The 19,882-nt window shown below is 37.1% G+C and overlaps 1 protein-coding gene and 1 long non-coding RNA gene across 2 annotated transcripts in view; one reads left to right on the plus strand and one right to left on the minus strand.

Annotated features, from left to right (window-relative positions):
* The window catches only part of cfap74 (cilia and flagella associated protein 74), a 66,146-nt gene that overhangs the window by 39,626 nt on the left and 6,638 nt on the right, over positions 1 to 19,882 (minus strand). The window contains 14 exon segments of the mRNA XM_088331681.1: positions 5,335 to 5,456; positions 5,548 to 5,582; positions 5,585 to 5,669; positions 9,789 to 9,895; positions 10,562 to 10,688; positions 10,825 to 11,007; positions 11,169 to 11,258; positions 11,608 to 11,674; positions 15,616 to 15,734; positions 15,818 to 15,961; positions 17,911 to 18,051; positions 18,117 to 18,324; positions 18,643 to 18,800; positions 19,628 to 19,730. Of these exon segments, the coding sequence (XP_088187807.1) occupies positions 5,335 to 5,456; positions 5,548 to 5,582; positions 5,585 to 5,669; positions 9,789 to 9,895; positions 10,562 to 10,688; positions 10,825 to 11,007; positions 11,169 to 11,258; positions 11,608 to 11,674; positions 15,616 to 15,734; positions 15,818 to 15,961; positions 17,911 to 18,051; positions 18,117 to 18,324; positions 18,643 to 18,800; positions 19,628 to 19,730 (1,689 nt within the window).
* Positions 8,187 to 11,277, plus strand: LOC148369593 (uncharacterized). The gene is made up of 3 exons (XR_015850025.1): positions 8,187 to 8,220; positions 9,811 to 9,898; positions 11,198 to 11,277. It is a non-coding gene; the product is annotated as an uncharacterized LOC148369593 (long non-coding RNA).

Here is a 19,882-nt window from a genome sequence, read left to right on the forward strand (position 1 = left end):
GACTCGTCTGTACCCACCCGGAGGGGGGAGCCGGAGCTACGCTGTGGGAGTCCCGGCAGCAACGGCCTGGGTTGTGGAACCCAGAAGGGAGAGGACCCACGCAGAAGGGAAAGGACCCACACAGAGGACTGGAAGAATGCTGCTTGGGAGGGTGGGATGGCAGAGCTATGCCCTTGCACAATAGTATTGCCTTTTACACGCTGGTTAACTACTGTTAAAAGAAAATAACTCTGAAATTGTTTAATTGATGTTGGAAATGTCAGGAAAAAATGTTAAAACGTCATATCGTCACGTCATATTGTCAAATATAAAAAAATTGTGAATATGCTTGATGGCTGTGTTTTGCTGCTGTTGGTGTCAGTGGATTTGTTCAGACCGAGGACAATCGACTTTGGCCTGGACGGATCTATTGACACTAACAAAGATGTTATATAATGAAATTGTGAATATGTTTGATTTTCGAGAAGGTTTGTTCAAACCTCACTTTGTGTTTGCTGTTAAAAACGTAATATTGGAATATAATATTGTGAATGTGCTTAATTGCTGTTGAGATTGTCATGATTGTTTTCTGTTTTTAGTGTCAATAAATTTGTTCAAACCAAAAAAATATGCGCCGAGGAAGACTGCAACTTCTTGGCTTGTGCATAAATTAAATTAGCGTAAACATACCCTCATCATGCAAAATGCAAAAAGAAAGGCATATGAAAGCAATCGAGCAGTCCGATAAAGAAGGAGCGAGCGTGTTGCTAGCGTGTTTTGGAATAAGAGAGCGTGGGACGACGTCTATATGACAACGTTTCTTTCCGACACTGAGGAAGACGACTTTGATGGCTTCAGTTCTTAGGAGGAAGAAGAGGACGGTTTATCGTGAATTTTACAAGTACGGTATGTTTTTTTAATAGACCCGTTTATTGTGTTGCGAGCGTGTTGCTAGCGTGTTGCTACCATTAACTGCCCTGTCACAGGCACTGTTTGGGATGAAAGTTATATTTTTATTATTAAAGCTTTGAAAACTTTCTCGGTGTACCGTCTTTCTTTGTAAATATGTGTAACCATATATAATATGTATTTGCAACTGTATATTTTTGTAATGTATCTATTTCAGACACTTATTCTGATATGTTTTGCACGGGCGAATAAAAAAGAAGGGGCGAAACAAACGCGGGGTGACGGGAAGTGGGGACCGGTAGAGGTGAGTGTTTGTGGACGCGGCGGACAATAGTGGATATATATTTTTCCCACCCTTACCTTTGGAAATATACACTTTTTTCCTTGGATTACTTTCAACGGGACCCGGACTCTGCAGGTCTGCATCAAACCTTAAGTACCCGTATCATTTTCCGTTCATTTTGCCGGCAGTGATTTTTGGACTGTGTACTTTTATGAAGGACATTCAGTTTCAATCCCGGGACTTAAAGTCGGTTTGGGTTAATTTTGTGTTACATTTTTTTAATGTGGGCGATGCGGTTTACATACAGGTGCGGTTTGTGTAAGTACAAAATCGGTTTTCCTCTTAAAATGTGGTGGGTGCGGCTTATAATCAGTTGTGCTCTATAGTCCGGAATTTACGGTATATGCGTTGGTCTGTGTGCGTCTCTTTAAATGTTTATCCAGGAGTGCCATGTCCAATCTCATTGCATACAATGTTTCACAACATTGATATCATTGAACATTAGAGACAATTCTAATTCTATTCAAAACAGATTTCCACAAGGACGTTAATTTATTTTTTCTGACCCTGAATGAAAAAAGGTGCTTTCTCCAATGGAATGGAAGACCAGTTATAGTTTGTGTGAGGACGGGGAACACATCGTGTCAGGAGCTCATCTCTGAATTTCTTCTGTTTTTTTTTTTTTTTTTTTTACATTTTTTGATGCACTTTGTCTGCAGCAGAAATTTCTTCTCGAAGATATGTGCACCAGAGATCCATATCAATTAGGTCACCCAGTTTCCAGGAGTTGCAACATATGGATGTGCCTGTGGCTACAAGCCTCAGTCTGATATGATAGTCTGCAGAATAAATGGCTTTCCGCCACAAGAATTTTCAACCCATCGAGCCCCTGCTCACACTTTAATGATAAACTTGACATCATTGACGATTTAATTCATTGATTCACTTATTTATCAATCATGTTTTGGTTTATTTGTTAACAGGTATAATAGTATATTATGTGCAATTTTTAATGTGCCAGATTTGTAAACATACAGCATTCATATTCATGTTATGATCTTTAAGGGAAAGCTGCATTTGCAAAGCAAATTACAGCAACTGAGTGGCACCAAATGTCATATTGCATGGGTCTCCAACCATGTCTGTACAACGGACTGGTTTTATTTCTGACAATATGTTTATGGCCAAGCCCATATTTCAACAACACTGCCTAAAACACTCTGATCATATTCCGTGTGACTGTAGCAGAGCCCCCCCAAAATAATGGAACATGGCTAATGAATACTAACAAATACTAAAGAACAATTTTGAGAGATATTCTACCTACATATCATCTTAATAGACATGGTTGCAAACGTCGAGATACCAGTAGATAGCTCTGTCCCCACAAAAAAATATTGCAACATTTTTTTCTTTGTATGAACTGCTGGAATTTGTCCCTTGAGCGTTTTGGGACATATAATGCTGATGCTATTGTCATGATGTCACATGTTGCAGCAGACGGCAGGTAATATATGACACCCGCCTAAAAAAAACCCTTTCAATGCTATACACATGTTTTTACTCCCCCACATGATTTGTCACAAGACTGTGTCAGCAGTGGACCACACGCCTACTTATATTTGCTATCACTTTCTCCGATGCTAGCAATATATAACAATAAAATAAATCATACTTAATATAATCATTTAAAATATTGATTTAATATATTTAAAACATACCAGAAGATAAAAAAACAACAAAAACAACATGTCTACAGCGTATTTTAGCGTTTTTGGTTGATAGCAAGCGTTTGCTAGCTGCAGGGCACAAACTGCCAAAATTAACCCAGCCCCCAAAAGACCCTACACAAAACAAAATGGATATTTCAGAAACATCCATAGCTAAAGTTGTATTCTGGCAGGAATTTATAGATGACTGAATAGGCTATAGATGCATTTCGTTAACCTCATGCAATAAGGGCATCGCTGACAATAGTTGGTTTTCGAGAAAAAGGCTAAAGGCATTCAATTTTGAAAACAATCAATGAATGCACTTAGTCATATTTTTTAAAATCACAATTATATTGGAATAGATACTATTTAATTAGTTTGTTGAAACGATAACTAATTGGCAAAACATAATTAAAATATTTTTCATTGCAATAGTGGCCTTACTGTTCACAGATTTCTCATTGCGATAATGGCCGCACCAAAATCTGATGAATTTGTGGGAAACATGAACAAAAAAAAATATTGGAATTCAAAGTGGTATAAATTGCAATAATAGCCATTCACTATGTCAGTTTGACCATTTTAGCATACTAGGTATTTAAGGCTATTATCGCATGTCAACAGTTCCATCCATCAATTGTCTGCACAGTTTATTCTAACCAGGGCTGAGGGGGGTACTGAACCCTATTCAAGCCTCACTGAACCGGTTGCCAGCCAGTCGCAGGGCACACAGAGACATACAACTCACTTGTCCATCCACACCTTGGACTTGCCAATCAACCTGCCATTCATGTTTTATGGAATGTGGGGGGAACCCGGAGTGCCCGATGGAAACCATCACGGGGAGAACATGCAAACTTTGCACAAAGAGGCTGATAGCTGAAATTAAACCCTGGACTACCGCACTGTGGGGATTTCACGCTAACCACTCATCTGCCGTGCCACCTATGCCAAGTTAATTTATGAAATTTAGAATATTAGTAAGTCCAATGTTAAAAAGTTGATCTGCTGTCCTGTCTCTCTGCTGATGAAGGGTTGCATGGCACAGTAACTTATTATTGTGCTGTGGGCTTAATCTTCGGAGTCAGGTTGGGAAGAGCAAAGGGGAATGAATGTTTGATGAATCTGACTGTTCTTGACTCTAACCATCTCCAATTGGGAGGATATGACTTTGGTATATAAATAAATAGATTTAAAAACATGATAAAACATGAATAACTGAGAGGGTCTACTTACCTGCCATGCATAAAAAAATTATTAAAGAAAAAAAACTAGTAAACGATTTTATTGTATTGCAATCATCTATTAGCAGTTCACATGTACAGCTCACCAATTTTTTACGATTGGCTGACTTATGCCAACTAAAATGTTAATTCTCCGGGTGCTCTACTGTCCAGCACAAACCTGTCAAAAGGCCAGTTATTCAAAAATGTTAACAAAGACAAGCTTCAGTTTTGAATTTAATTACAGATTTTCTATTAATTAACTCTACATTTCCATACACCATGAGGATTAATATACCTGATAACAAGGCAAACTAATCATTTGAAGTATACTGCACTCCATCCCTTATGTCTATAAATTGTGTTGGTTGTTGAGTGTTATAATTGCAAAGTTCAAATTCAAATTATTTTTTTATCTTATTTTTTTATATCAGCTCGGTGGCCTTGGGGTTATGGCGCCCGCCCCGATATTGGGAGGTTGTGGTTCAAGCCTCGGCCGAGTCATACCTAAGACTTAAACATTGGTACCGGTTGCCTCCCTGCTTGGCGTTCAGCATTAGGGGTTGGAATTGGGGCGGTTTGGTCACCTAATGACTCCCAACACCTCAGTTGGGTTGAGCGAGGGGGCTGGGAATCCCCTCCTCTGAATCAGTCTCCCAAAAAGAGTCAGAAATGACTCTAGCCACCTCCCACTGGGGGGATATGGCTGTGGTATATAATATATACATATATATATACATATATATATACATATATATATATATATATATACATATATATATATACATATATATATATATATATATATATATATATATACATATATATACACATATATATATATATATATATATATATACATATATATATATATATATATATATATATATATATACACATATATATATATACATATATATATACATATACATATATACATATATACATATATACATATATACATATATATATATATACATATATACATATATATATATATATATATATATATATATATATATATATATATATATATATATATATATATATATATATATATATATAATGTTATATCAATTTGCTTTAAGATTTTGTTTTCATTAATTAACAAAAGTAGATAATATAATTTGGGGAAAAAACACAACATTATTACCAATACTAATGAATTAACACTGGTAATAATCACTTCATGTGGGATGAAAGTGCCAACTCAGGTATGGGGACCTACCTGCTTTCAAGTGTTACAACTTCTTGATAAAGGTGGTCGAACATGCAAATCTTCATGTCAATATTTGGCTCCACCACCCACACTGGGAGACCCACTCCTTCACCCTTCACCAGGATAGTAATCTGTTGGAGCCAGTGCGTGTTCAGTTCATCTTGTGCAAAAACAAAACCTGGTTATTGGATGACATAATATAATGAGCACTGTTTGTCTTACTGGGAAGCTGGTTGGATCTGAAAACTTGATGTAAGGTCTAGTTTGACCTCTCCAGGAACAGTTGGAGAGAAAATGATCTCTAGTTTGACACTTTCAAAAGGTCCAATATCCCCTTCCCTTACCTGAGATGCAAAAAAGTTAGGTACAACATGTCGCAACAGTAACTAACCTAGAGCTGTGTTTTTCTAACTCTTTCGTGCCAAGGCAAATATTGACAAACTCCCTAAAAGAATGTTTAAAAATGAATTCCTGGCACCAGTTTCATATTTTTTTTAAAGCTTAAATTATAGTATTCCTTAATTGACAGTATAAAGTTTTCTTATCATAGATGGTCATAGTGCAGGGGTCGGGAACCTTTTTGAATCAACGAGCCATAATAGCAAAGTGTTTTGATTTTTTTTTTTTTTTTTTTTTAGAGAGCCATTCCATACATTTAGAGACAGATTCAAGAAAAACCGCCAAACCCGCTTTCCAGACAAAATCAAAATTTTCAGCGCATTTTATTTCACTGTATGACATTAGATGATTTGACAAAATTGATGAAATAACATTAATACCTGTGTCCCACAGCAACAACTCTTCCCACTTTAAACTTTCCCTCCCTCACGAAAGATCGTTGATGCTCATTTTTTCAATAAATAAAAGTTTCAAAACAAGACGCAAGCAGTTATTTTGTGAAATTTTCACAAAATACTGCAAACAAGGATACTGAAGTATATACAGAAGGCGCTGGGCAGAGGGAAGTTAGCTGTGTGCAAAGCTCCGCCTAACCCCACTGCCAATTAACCATATTAAATTGCTCTGTATTCTTGGCTGGTGTTTCTGGCTGTTTACAGTTTTTATGTGGGGTTTCATCATAAAGTGTCTCAACAGTGAACCTAAATTCGTTAATGAGCTTCCATATAAAGGATTCCTTAGCGATGTACAGCCAAATCTGGGTCTGTTAGTGTGATACCTTGACTGTAAATTGTTGCGAGGAGTATGCTCTTGATATACTGGCCCGAAACCTTTTAAACTATCTGCTCTACACCGGCTATGCGTGCACTAGACTCGACTCTACGCTTATCCAAATTAGAGCATTATAGATGAGATTTGAATGATTAAGATTCTATTGCCAACCCATGTGTACTCATGAAAAGAGCCATATATGGCTCACGAGCCATATGTTTCCCACCCTTGTCAGGTTATTTATTTTGGTTAATAATGTTTGCTTGTACTAATATTTTAAAACTGATTTTACCATGAAATTCAGAATAAAAGCTGCAACTTTTTTCCCAACCTTTCTCACTCCGGCTTATGCAACGATGCGGTCAATTTATGCATTTTTTCGGACGGTCGCCAGGGGCGCCCGAGCAGTAAAGGTAAGAGTGAGACACGTGGAATTCATGTGTCGAGGAAGACGAAAGTTTAATGGACCTTCGCACTGTGTGTAAGAATAATACAATAATGTACAGACCCTCATGGAAAAGGTGTCAATCGAAAGAGAAGGGGCTAACTACTACATTGGAAATGATTTTAAGAGTCCGTTTATTTGTAAACGGAAATAATGTGGCAAAATAAACGGACTACAGGAAGCAGCGTCCAATGAAGCAGATATGTTAAGGCGGATTTCTATTTATCTGTCGGCATTATCGTGTGTTTTGGAGTAAATATTATACATGGTTTGATTCTGCCTCTGGAAATAAGATCCGCAACCTTAATGGAAGTTTTTAAATCGAGACTTAAGACCCACTTCTATTAAAAAGCTTATGATATCATGCTTTTCTTTTCCTGTCCTTTCCGACTACCTGGCTGGTGGTGAAATAAGGGAGAAGGATGTATCAGGGTGAGTCAGCGGACCAGATTCTGGACCTGAATCATGTCAACGTCTGCATCAACCAGCCGGCAGAGATGGGAGGCTGCGTTATTGCTGTCATGAACATTTTTGACAATTTTACAGGCTAGAGGCGTCGTTGCTGTCAGGGACTATTTTGGGACTATTTCACAGGCTTGAGGCATTGTTGCTCTCATGCACTTTCTGGACAAATTTCTACATATTACCTACTGTATGTTTTTTTTAATGTTCACCATTCTTGTATATTGTTACCCAATGCTAAATCTATTGCACCCTGGACATCCTGGAAGGGTGATTACCACTGGTGAGGCCCCTTCTCAAGGTTTCTTAATTTCCTCATGCTGAGGTTTTTGAGTATTTCCTTGCCTTTGTGTTGATTTAAGATCAGTGGATTGTGTCACTGAAAACTGTGGAGTCCTTTGAGATATTTTGTTATTAAGGGCTATACAAATAAATGTGACTTGACGTGAATCCGTGATGTAATGAAGCCATTTTTGTAGACATTCTAAGAAGTTGAAGATGGCCAGAGGACTAAAAGGTGAGTTACCTCAGCTTTATAGTTTTCAGGTATCTTGTTTCAGACTTATCGTGATGTTTCTGTGATGAGTACATTTTGAAATTGTCATATCTTGAATCATAATAGTTAGTGCTTTCCAATGATATGTGGCATGATGTATTTTGATAACTGGTGACATCGTACAGACGCATAATTGTTTATCAAAAGTTAAAGGGGTTAAGGTACCGTATATAATTAAAACTCTTCCTGTGTACCGTCTTTCTATGTAAATATCTCATGTTTCAATGTGGGCACATGTGGCTGTTAGTCAGGTGCAGCTTATGTATGTACAAACGTTTTTTTTCTTTAAAATGTACTAGGTGCTGCTTATAATCAGGTGTGCCTTATAGCCCAAATTTTATGGTACTGTTTTTTTTACCTTGTTTTTCTAAAAAACAAAAACAAGACTTAAAACGAGCAAAAGGTACATGCCAATGGAACAAAAAAGGTTGTTGAATACGTTCTGCCTTTTTTTTCAGAATATGTTAATTAAAATCAGCAAAAATGTGCAAGATTTGTACTTTTTCACATATATTATTTTTACAGTCCAATCTGAAACAAAACAAGCTAAATAAATATTCTGTACTACCTTATGAGCTGATATTTAGCATATTTACTCGGCTGACTGTCAGAAGAAAGCAAAGATACTGAACAATGGCATGCTTTTTTTAACAAAGATAAAAGTGGGCTATTTCCTACGGCACACTAGATACGGTCTCATGGCAACTAGCGTGTCCTGGCAAAGTGATTGAAAAAAAAACTGACCTAGAGTATAATGCACATCAAACACACCTAATACCTCATTAATTATTACTCCATTCAACAAAAACAGTTAGCTGACACACAAGCCAACAGCTGCCACGCTCACAGTTGATAAATGAAAACATGACCAAAAAAAAAAAAAAAAAAAAAAGCAAACCACTCACACAATAATCAAACCAATCCTGCAGAGCGGGGATAACGTGATGTTTTATCTGTCATTATCCTGCACAGTCATGCGCAAGGATCAGTCAAAATAACAATGACGGCAAGGATGGCATGCAAGCACACTTAATGACGCACAACACAGAACAAAGTACATCACAAGTGTAAAGAAGAACAGGAAAGATCAGGATGTCTTCTTTATTTTAAATAATACTTTCTTATTTTACAAAAAGGAAAAGGTTAGAATATAATAACATAACATTTTGTTCAACTGGCAGATAGTTTCTGCTCATTTTAAGTCATTCTCAAGTTATTTTTGCTATTGTTTTCTAGGAAAACACAAGATAAAATGTAGTAAAACTTGGATAAAAAAACAGATGATACAAAAATAAAGCAAAATCCAAAATTACAGTAAAGTTATTTATCAAAATAAATAAGCTGTATAACTTCCAAAGTCACAGTGACCACAAATGATAAAAAATGGTATACTGACAATTTGGAAACATGATAATTAAAGCTTGAAAGGAAAACATGAAACTGGTGATGGGAATTAAATTCTTAACATTTTTAAAGTGTTTCTCAAGATATTTTCAAGAAAACAAGTTTGCTTTGGCTCAAAAAAGGTTGAAAACACAGCATTGGCCCATCTTTTAACCAAACCCACATGAGATAAATATAAAATAGAATGTTACACTTTCAATTATTCCACTAGAAGTTTGGTTTACATCCATATTTTTGTTTTTATTTGTTTACATAATAACATGCAAACATTGTTTCACAGCAATACTATTAATTCTGTTTGTAGTGGCAAAGGTTGCCAGCCAACTGCAGGACTGTATGCAAAAAAACAATTTGGCGTGCATACATTTGTTTTTTAATCTTATATGCTGCCTGTGACATGCAAAGTCGTACACTTAAAATACTTACATTCCCTATGCGTATGTCACAGGAATCAGAAAGACTCTCTGGGATCTGGGAATGAATGCTGGAAGAAACAGAAGCAGCTCTTGGATCTGGAGTTGAAACCTTTGATTCTGGTAAACCAGTTAATACAGAAATCAATGTTAGAAGAGAACAGGTTTCTTTCCCATTACACTGTATCAGTGAAAACAAAGGCAACATACTTAAAATCTTTCCAATATCATTATACAACCTCAAAAGAGTAAGAACAGAAACAGCAAAATCATAAAATGCATTGTTAAAGCTACCTGGAAAAAGTATTGTCAAAGCTTGGGAACATTAATACTTTTACTACGTTTTGGATTTGATAAAATGAATCAAAAATAGATGATTTGCAACGATTACATTTTTGGGTAATTTGGAATATCACACGTTGTAAGTGATGGCCTATTAGGACGTGCAGTAAACTCAAATGATATAGAAACCAATGATCTTATGCTGGAATTTGAGAATGTTGCTAATGAAGCTATGCTATACCTATGTACAAATTTTAGTGACATATCAACGAGAAGGGCTTCATTGTGAAACAACCAAACAAACACACATATGGGGTCAATTCTTTTCTAAATTAGGTGACTACAAACCCCCGTTACCTGACCTGAGACAATCATGGCAGCTAAAAGCTTGTATAAGAAAAATGCATGTATTTGGCTTTTGTCTCATACAACCCCATGCACAAACAAAACACAAGCCAAAAACTGATCACAATAGTCCTTCATTTGTTTGTGTATTTCATTTACCTCGTTGACAATGCTGAGAAACAGAAGACCTGTCCAAAACATGATCCATACTCCGTGTATCTCTGCTGGTCAGGGATGCAGAGCTTTGGCTCTGATCAGCACCTGCCGTGTTGAGTGCAGATGTGTCCTAAGAGGCAACGTCACCGGAGCATACTTTAATTTTACAGGGATTGTTATTATTTAGAGTATCATTGATTGGAGACTCGTTTGTTGGTTTGCCAAAATGAATGGAATAAAATATCAGCTTTTAATTTTTCCCTTACCTGCTGCGTGGTAGCTGAGCGATTAGATGGCATTTGGACCGGGTGAATTTCTGGAACAGGCTTTGTAGTATCAAGGCTAAAGCGGGTTGCGAGCGCACCCTTATTGGTCAAGGTGATAGTCCGTGAAACAGTTTGGCCCACGACATGTGAACCAAAGTCAATGAACTGGTTGTCGACCTCCAACTAGAGACAAACATTTGTACGATAAGTGAAATCTACCAAGTTGTAGTACAATTAGCGATGTCATAAAACAATATATCCTTTCTGTTAAAAATCTATGAAAAATAATGTAACTTGGGAGCAACGGTCAGCCTTTTGGTAACTTGACCAAGCGCATTACTTACATCACATCTCTTGATGATACATCTGACAGGTACAGAGAAGCGTCCTGCTGCTGAGGCAAAATCAACCTCTCCTTCCAGATCTTCATTGATCTAAAGCGGCCAGAGATAAAAAAAAGAAAAAGGTATTGCTTTAAAACATTTTAAATTCAGGGAAAAGCGAAAGGAAAGGAAATACAATTAAATGGGCTCAGCGAAGATAAAACAACAAACTTGAATCCCATTTGTTAAAAGGGGTTGTTTAGTTTTAGCAATGCATTGACGTTTATTTTATTATATACCTTAGGTTTGTTCTGTTTCAAAACTATTCCAATACAAATACAGCTAGCTTGCATGCTTACCCGTTTAGTCAAGTTGTGCCATCAACTCAATGGAAAAATACAAATTAAAAAAGAACCAAACAAAAAGGAAAAGAGTAGGGGTTTTTATGACTGTTACTTACCGAAGGATGAAACGTAATGTGCATTTCACAGGACATACCAGTAGATAATGGTCCAGGGGGTTGAAAGCTGTGGATAATAGAAGAACTTATTTAAGAGCTTTGAAAATTTTAACTAGAAAATAAATTTAAGCGGTCATTTGTTTTGAGTGGAATATTTCGACAGATGTTTTGGTTTAAATATTTACAATAGTAGTAGTCACTACTACCACATTGCAAAAAAAAAAAAAAAAAAAAAAAGGAAGATGTCTGTTGCAATTTGTTTCTTGACCTGCATATTAAAATGGATCTTCTTACATCACAGAGCCTGTTTAGCTCAGCGATGAGGTTTTAAGTCTAACTAAATACTCAGTTTCTGCAGCAGAGACAGAAAAAAAAAACATAATATGGTGTTGAGATTTTGACACACTGTACTGATAAAAGATTCTAAAAACAACAAAAGCACCATAACACATTACAGCACAGTAGTGGCTGCCCAAACAACACTGAAACCTTTGCACAAACACTGGGCTTAACTTCATCTAAAAAAAATGCTAATAAAATAATGATTGCGAATGTATACCAAAGATCTGGATGACAGATTTAATATATTTTAAATGACAAAAGATTCCATTCTGTCAGCATGTTATTATATAATAATAATAATAATAATAATTTCCTTTGTATTGTCATTCTTTGTAACAATGTACACAGAACGAAATGTCGATACACCTGACCCGTTGTAGCGAGCCGATGCAGCCGCAGCCAACAGAGGGCGCCGCCATTTTTACCAATGTTATAAGTCTTAGGTATGACTCGGCCGAGGCGCGAACCAGCGACCTCCCAGTCTCAAAGCGGGCGCCTTACCATCTAGGCTACTGATATAACGTCTATAATAATAATAGAAATAATAATAATAAAACGATACTTGATATTTAAACTTCTCTTGAACTAGAATTGGACCTTCAGTTTACTACTGTGATCTGCAAGTACAGAATATGAAAGTGTTCTGCCTGGTGTGAGCTCGATGATGAAAACTCGAAATGACAGTTTCCTCTCAATTCCTCTCTCATTCTCTTTTTGGGTAATTCTCCTAAAGTGAGCACAATTCTTCTATTTTAGTTCCAAAGCATGATATGAAGATGCATACAGAGTAAAATAGAACAGTTCACGAGGGAATAAACGCAGAACGAGACAAAGTTGGAGAAAGCCTAAGACTGCACTATAGAGAGCACTCCGAATGAGGTCGTTCCAGCATGCACATCGCAAAGGCAGGATGCCACTGGTTTAATGTGTCTCACAGCTGAACAAGAAAGTACGTGAGATACCCATCCATCAATCCGCTATCTGCACCACTTATCCTCATCCACTTATCCACCTAGAGCCCATCCTAGCTATCTTCGGGCAGTGGGCAGGGGATACCCTGAACTGGTTGCCAGCCAGTAGCAGGGTACACAGAATCAGATAACTCATTCGCTCATTCAGACAATAGGTACAATTAAGACCGGTCAATTAACATGACATGCATGTTTTTGGAATGTGGGAGGAAACCGAAGTGCCCATGCAAGCACAGGGAGAACATGCAAACTCCAAACAGGAAGGTTCGATCTTATGACCGCACAACTATGCTGCACACGCGCTAACCACTGCGCCGCCATGCTGCCACGTGAGATACCAGTTGACATTAAAAATTTGAATTATCGTGATTAGTACACAACTACTTTTAGTATTATGTAAAACAACATTTCATATCAACACTGTTTATTTAAATAGAACAGATTCACCCATATTCTAAATTGTTGTGCTCTTTTAAAATCATCAAAAGAAAATTGGAGATTGCAAGAATTAAACTCCCTAGTTCTTAGTTCTATTTTTAATAAATTTAAAAATTAAAAAAAAAAACGTTTTCACATTGTCATAATGGAGTATTTTGTGTAGAATTTTGAGATAAGAGATTAAATTAATACAATTTGGAACGAGGCTGTAACATAACAAAATGTGGAAAAAGTGAAGCGCTGTGAATACTTTCCGGATGCACTGTGTATATACCATGTAAATTATAACTATAGCCTTATACCCCTTGTCTTATAACATTATCTTCTCGGTTCCTTTATCTTCTTGCTCATACCTCACTATGAATGTGTAAAACTGGAGTGTCATGCCCAATTTCGTTGTCACAATATGTTAGCCCATTTGTAACAATGACAATAAAGGTATATTCTATTCTATATATATATATATATATATATATATATATATATATATATATATATATATATATATATATATATATATATATATATATACACACACACACATATATATACATACATATATACAATTCTGTTCCAAATAATAGCAATGCAAAGTGATTAACTAGAATATCTCAGGTTTTGGTATATTTTTTATTGTTACATGCCAAACAAGTTACCAGTAGATTTTCAGAAAAGAAACAAGACCCAGCATTCATAATAGGCACGCTCAGAAGACTGTACAATTCGGCAAATAGTTGTGCTAAAACAAAGCAGTGTCTGCTGTTGACTGTACAAACTCAAAACTATTTTGTATTTATAAAACAAAGGTAGGATTTAGCAATCCTAAAATTAGTTGCATGATTGCATGTTTTTTATAATCGCTTCAAATCTGTGTGGCACCTTTCAGCTGTTATTTCACTTCACGATTGCTTAACAACATTCCACAATTCATTTACATTTCTGTTTTTTGATTCACAAACAGTATTTTTTATATCACCCCACAAGAATCTGTTCTCCATAATTATGCGAAACAGAGCTACACGTTAGTTAAGATATAAATGCCAGAGTTTATCGGTTCAGACAATGTTAATAGAAGATAATCCGTATTTCGAGAGATCCAGTGCAATGGGCCAAAAATAAATAAAATCAAAGTTTAATGGTGTGTCAAGTTAGTAATGTCAAACACATTTGAAATCTTAGTGAACAATGCGTTCCTGGTGCATCCCTGACAGGCAGCGGGAGTGAAGTAGGCTTGACTCATAGCAGATGAGGGGTTTTAAGCATGTGATGCGAGCTGCTGTCTGTATGTGGGAGGACAGGCTTGCATCTAACGTCCACCATGTTGTTAAAAATGACAAGCTCTTGTGACAAGTGGTGATACACAAGCAGATGTTTCCAAATGATAATGAACATTCTTCAGCCCCCAAAAATGTTTATAAGACATTTTGACAGCAATGACAGTTTAAACATTGTTTTTTGGTGGGTTTTTTTGTGAAACACTTGCAGCTTACCACTTGTGTTGTAAGCAAGAGTTTTTGCGTGATCACATCTTTTATCATAGACTAACTATCTATCTACCTTGGTCATATCCCTCAAGACGGGTGACCGACAGCAAGACAAACACTTACAATAACAAAGAAAATAAAAAAGGGAAAAAAATAGCAAGAAAACACACACAAACATTTTTGGACCATGGCCAACCCAAATGCCCAAACACCCAAACAAGTTAGGCCCCTCGGCACCTAAGTTGGTTATGCTTTCTTCCCTCCAGATGAAACGGGACACAATAAAGCAGCCATGTCACTCGGGTCAGGGTGACACAACACTCTTTTATTCAACAGCAGGGCCCGACAGCTTTCACTGGTTTACCCCTGCCGCATCATACAGGTGCCCTGCCCATCCCTTAGAACGTGTCCAAACATCCCACTATCCTTTTACAGCACTCCACTCTCTCCACTCATTCCTATCACCAACAAGAGCTCTAGCTTCCACTACATTTGACCTCTCTTCTGCAGTGCACTCATAACACCATGCATCCACGTCAATCGTGGCCTTCCTCTTGGTCTCCTTCCATTTACTCCTGCTCTCCTTCCATGTACTTCTGCCATACTTCTATCATAGACTAATAAATGTATATTTGCAGTACGTGTAATTGTGTGGGAGGGAAATCAAGTTCAACAAGGTCCTAGAACAAATGTTGTTGCTCTATGTATTCTTTCAAATTGATACAATTTTGCAAAGAGAGTTAGACAGACTTTTCCCATTTTAAGTCACTTACTTGATCATAATAAAATCCTGCAGTTGAGCAGAAATCCCAAGAAACTTGCAGTGGTTAGTGATGTAGCTGATGTTAGTCAGGACAACTTTCTTTTTATAGGTTTCCCCGACCTCAAAGTCCTAAAACAGATTAAACAATAAAATGATTTGGTAATACGTGCAAAGATGTAAAAATATCATTGTACTATTGTTCGTTGTATTACCTTAAATAGGATGACTTCTGGCTTACTAGTGAATGAAGGCCCTTTTATCTGCTTGCCACCAGCTTTTTTGGGGGCGACACTGGGCTTTGGGCAGACAACTTTCGGTTCTCCTTTTACATCTATTGGCTTCTCATTTAAGGGAGGCTGTAACCACAACAAATGACTTAATTCTTAAATTATACATACTGTTTAATAACTTTTCTTTTCAATTGCACAATGAGAATAAAGGTCATTGGGGAAAAACAGCTGCTTAAAATAAAGCTTAAAAAGACTTGGTCTATAAAAAGCTTTGGTGTTCATAAAGGCAAGTGATATAAAAAAATAACACATTCTATTTAGTGGTTTAATAGAAAAAGCAGAGTTTTTTATTCACATTTAATTATTTAGGTTTTTTTAATAAGCATGGATAATCAAGTGTTTTGCTATGTTCAAGGTTTGTACACCTTTTTTATTAGCACTTTACTAGGACTTTTAAAGACAATTTTCCAATTCCTCCAGTAACATTAAAATAAATAGATCCAGTGAATCATGTATTTTGCGGAGCCACGAATATATCTGAGATGTACATATGAGATTTTTAATCATGTGTGGGCATTTATTAAGACATGTGATTTTTGGATCTTGAGTAAATCGCAAATTATTTGTTTTTGGGTCAAATCTCTTCCCGTATAGGTGTTGGGTAAAAATGACAGTAATATGTAGCATACTATTTTAATAGCAGGAAGTTCTTCCCATTACAATTTCCAAGTGGAAAAATGATACCTTAATTTTTTGCATGGCCCATAATAAATGTCCATAATTGATATGTAATCCGTGCACTAACACACATTCCACAGTTCCCAGTCCGCTTCAGTGCGACGACGCTTCATAGGACAATGCAGTACAAACTAATTCCAGCTTGAGTTAATCACGACAGAAGAAATGCAATGACCAAGGGAAGCCACCAGAGAGCAGTGGCAGTGTCTATTTTAGGGCAACAATTTAAAGTATTTACAAGAACTTTACCCGAAATTCAAGCACTTTTCAATCCTTTGAAACAAAGAAATCCTAACGTTTTCAAAAATATCAAGTACCCGTGCAAAGGCAGTATGTTGTGTGAAACTGTGACAGAATGGAACACAGCCAACACCTAGCCAATTGAAACAGATCTCCTTATTTTTTTTCACACACAGAGAAACACATTTCGTCCAAAAACTGCACTTAAAGATTGGTATTGGACAATTTCTCTCCACAGAAAGTACTCATTCTAAGAGGACAACCTAAATAAGAAAATGTGAAATTTGTTTTTATTTTATTTTAAATCTCTATCTAAGGTGGCAGGAATGTGCTTATGTATCGATGCCCAGTCATTAACTATGCTGAAATGGAGCTTTGATCAGGGCATGAGTTGGGTCCGTTGGATCATTTACACTCCACTTGTCAAATGCTCAGGCCGCCGAGCTTCTTTGTGGCTCGCTCCGAGGCATCAAAGGCACCAGCACAATGAGAAGTGATGCCTGTCACCCTGTATTTCATGTGTGGGCTGCTGGATGAGCTGGAGAGAAAACTCACCTCTGTGGTAGTGAGCCAGAAGACACATCGTAGTTTTTCTTGTTGCATTTTATACTGAAGGAGAATCTTCTTTAAACAATGACACGATTTTAGTCTCAATCAACAAAATGGGTATACAGATTGGGGCCCTGCCTTAATAACAATGTTTCATGTCAGGGCAGCCCGCGCATGTTTCATATGGTTGCTACCTCCAAGCTCATTAGTTAGGTAAGGCTTGAAACTTGTCAATGTTTTTTAATGTTACCTTCTTTCCAAAAAACCACTGTGAAACCATATACAACTTATCAATATCCCTTTGATCAACTTTTGATGAAGGTATTGTAAAATGGAATTATATTCCTGATTTGAATGGATTCTCTTTTACAGACCACATATGGCCTTGAGTTTAACATCTGTGAATTGTACCATTCTGAAATTAATTGAGTGTAATGTGGTTAATATAAAAGAAGCTATGCTGCTATCTAGAATATGATCTATGGGGGTTACATTTTGGCATCTTGAGGAAATCAACTTTATTTAGCCAGCAAGTCTTTTCGTTTGACCTTGAAGTTTTGATCCCAAAGCCCGGAGAACTCAGGCTCTTCCAAGCTGTCGGGAAGGCTCAAGTGCTGCATTTCCTTTTGAATAATATCCTCCTGGAACTCTGAATCCGATGATGAACCACTAGCACTGAAATTTCTTAACTGAGGAAGAAACACACGTGATTAGTCAGCGTACGTTCATGTCACACGTGGCGTGGTCCACCCACTGTTGTGTCTTTCTCTGTGCCGGATGGTTGTACGGAATCCAGGTAACGCAAAAGCTTTTCTCGTATCCTGCCTGGGGAAAGGATCTTGTGGCCACTTTTGGGTTTTGCCGGCGGAGCCTGTTTGGCTTTCCTGTTCTTCACCAGCTGTTCTTCGATAAGCTTGTCCACAATCTCAACCTTTCTTGACTTCTTCTTCTCCTTGAATTCCCTGAGAGCACATCAGAAGCACGGAATTGTACCGAAATGGGGTCATGTGTACATCAGCATACACCAAGAGAAAACACCCACACACTGCTCCACAGAGTGGGAGTAGAGGACATGTGGAAAAAGGAGCATTGGGAAAAGGGTTTTTGCTAATTTAGTATGATGTATGTTGCATATTTTCCATAAATATAAGAAAATTGGATGAAAACAAACTTAACCACTGGCAAGCTTGCCATACTTAAGGTTTCACAAATGCAATATAAAAACTTTTTAGATTCCCTTGACAGTCTTGTGAAATACACTGTGAGAGGAGAGAACCTACTCTTGCATTTGCTTCATTTCCTCATCTCGTTTCTGTTGGTATATGTGCCGGGTAAAGTTAATGCCTTGGGCCTGCAAGGATTCTTTCAGCCGCTTCTCTTGGCGTTCTTTCTTAAGGGCGTTTGCCTTGGCTCGGCCTTGTCTGACCCGTAGGTTTTCCTAAACAAATAGCATTATGCATCATGACGCAACACAGCAACACACTGGTATATGTGCGCAAGATTTTATGAAAGCTGGAGGCAGGAAACAACTGGTCATCTGAGATTGCAAGAGTTCCCCAATTAGTCAGTTGTGTCGATAAATAATTGAGTAGTGTTTGTTGTCAACCGTCAAACAAACTTTATTCCCCGGTAGATGAATAATAAATAGTATTCACTGGAGGATTACCTTCAAACATAATTTCCCAACCAACTTTATTCCAAGTAGACTCTCTAGGAGTCATTTTTTCAAAATTTCTCCAAGAATATCCTAGGAGAAATCATTGTGAAATTATTTCTTAAACAAACAAGGTCATCAACTTGTATGTGTGCTGTTTGCAGTGTACACTCAAATTCAAGCTTTTTGACACTACTAGAAGATGTGCATTTATGTTCAAAGGTTGCACAGAGTATTACCATGAAATCATGCTTACTCAATGTGACTTTCATTATTCTGTGAAATGCAGCTAAACTGCCTTAAAACGCAGTCTCATTTACTTTAGTCGATTTGACTTCCTCCAAGCATAGACTTGAATTAGCCTTGTTACCATGGTTGCAGGAATTCAAATGTCAATTGATCTGTTCTATTTTTGCATCCGTGCAACAGTCAGTGTGACAGCTAAATTGACCGATGTAGCTCTACTCCAAATGTATATGGAAGACCTTTACAGTAACCCGAACAAGATTGTCTTTTAAAGTCTCCAAACATTTTGCACGTGTGTGTGGAGGCGTGAGTACGTATTATATGCAAAATAGCCTAAAAGATGTGGAAGGCTCTCTGCTGCTTACTTGGGTTGCCTCAATGTTAGATTTGAGGACCTTGACTGCTTCTATCCTCTTTTGCATCAATTCTCTCTTCTTCTGCTCTCTCTCAACCTCTTGCTGCTGCATTCTAAATGAAGAGGACAGTCACAAGGGTAGAAAAACATAACTATCCTTCTCCTTGAAAACAGAGGTAGTAAACTTGGGGGATTATTGGGTTGTTGGCCTATTGTTTTCAAACAAGATGGATTAATTATTATCTTGATAAAATACTTCAAAAAG

The sequence above is a fragment of the Urocampus carinirostris genome, chromosome 3 (genome assembly GCF_059441175.1).
Source record: "Urocampus carinirostris isolate Australia breed hairy pipefish chromosome 3, RoL_Ucar_1.0, whole genome shotgun sequence".
Classification (NCBI taxonomy): Eukaryota; Metazoa; Chordata; class Actinopteri; order Syngnathiformes; family Syngnathidae; genus Urocampus; species Urocampus carinirostris.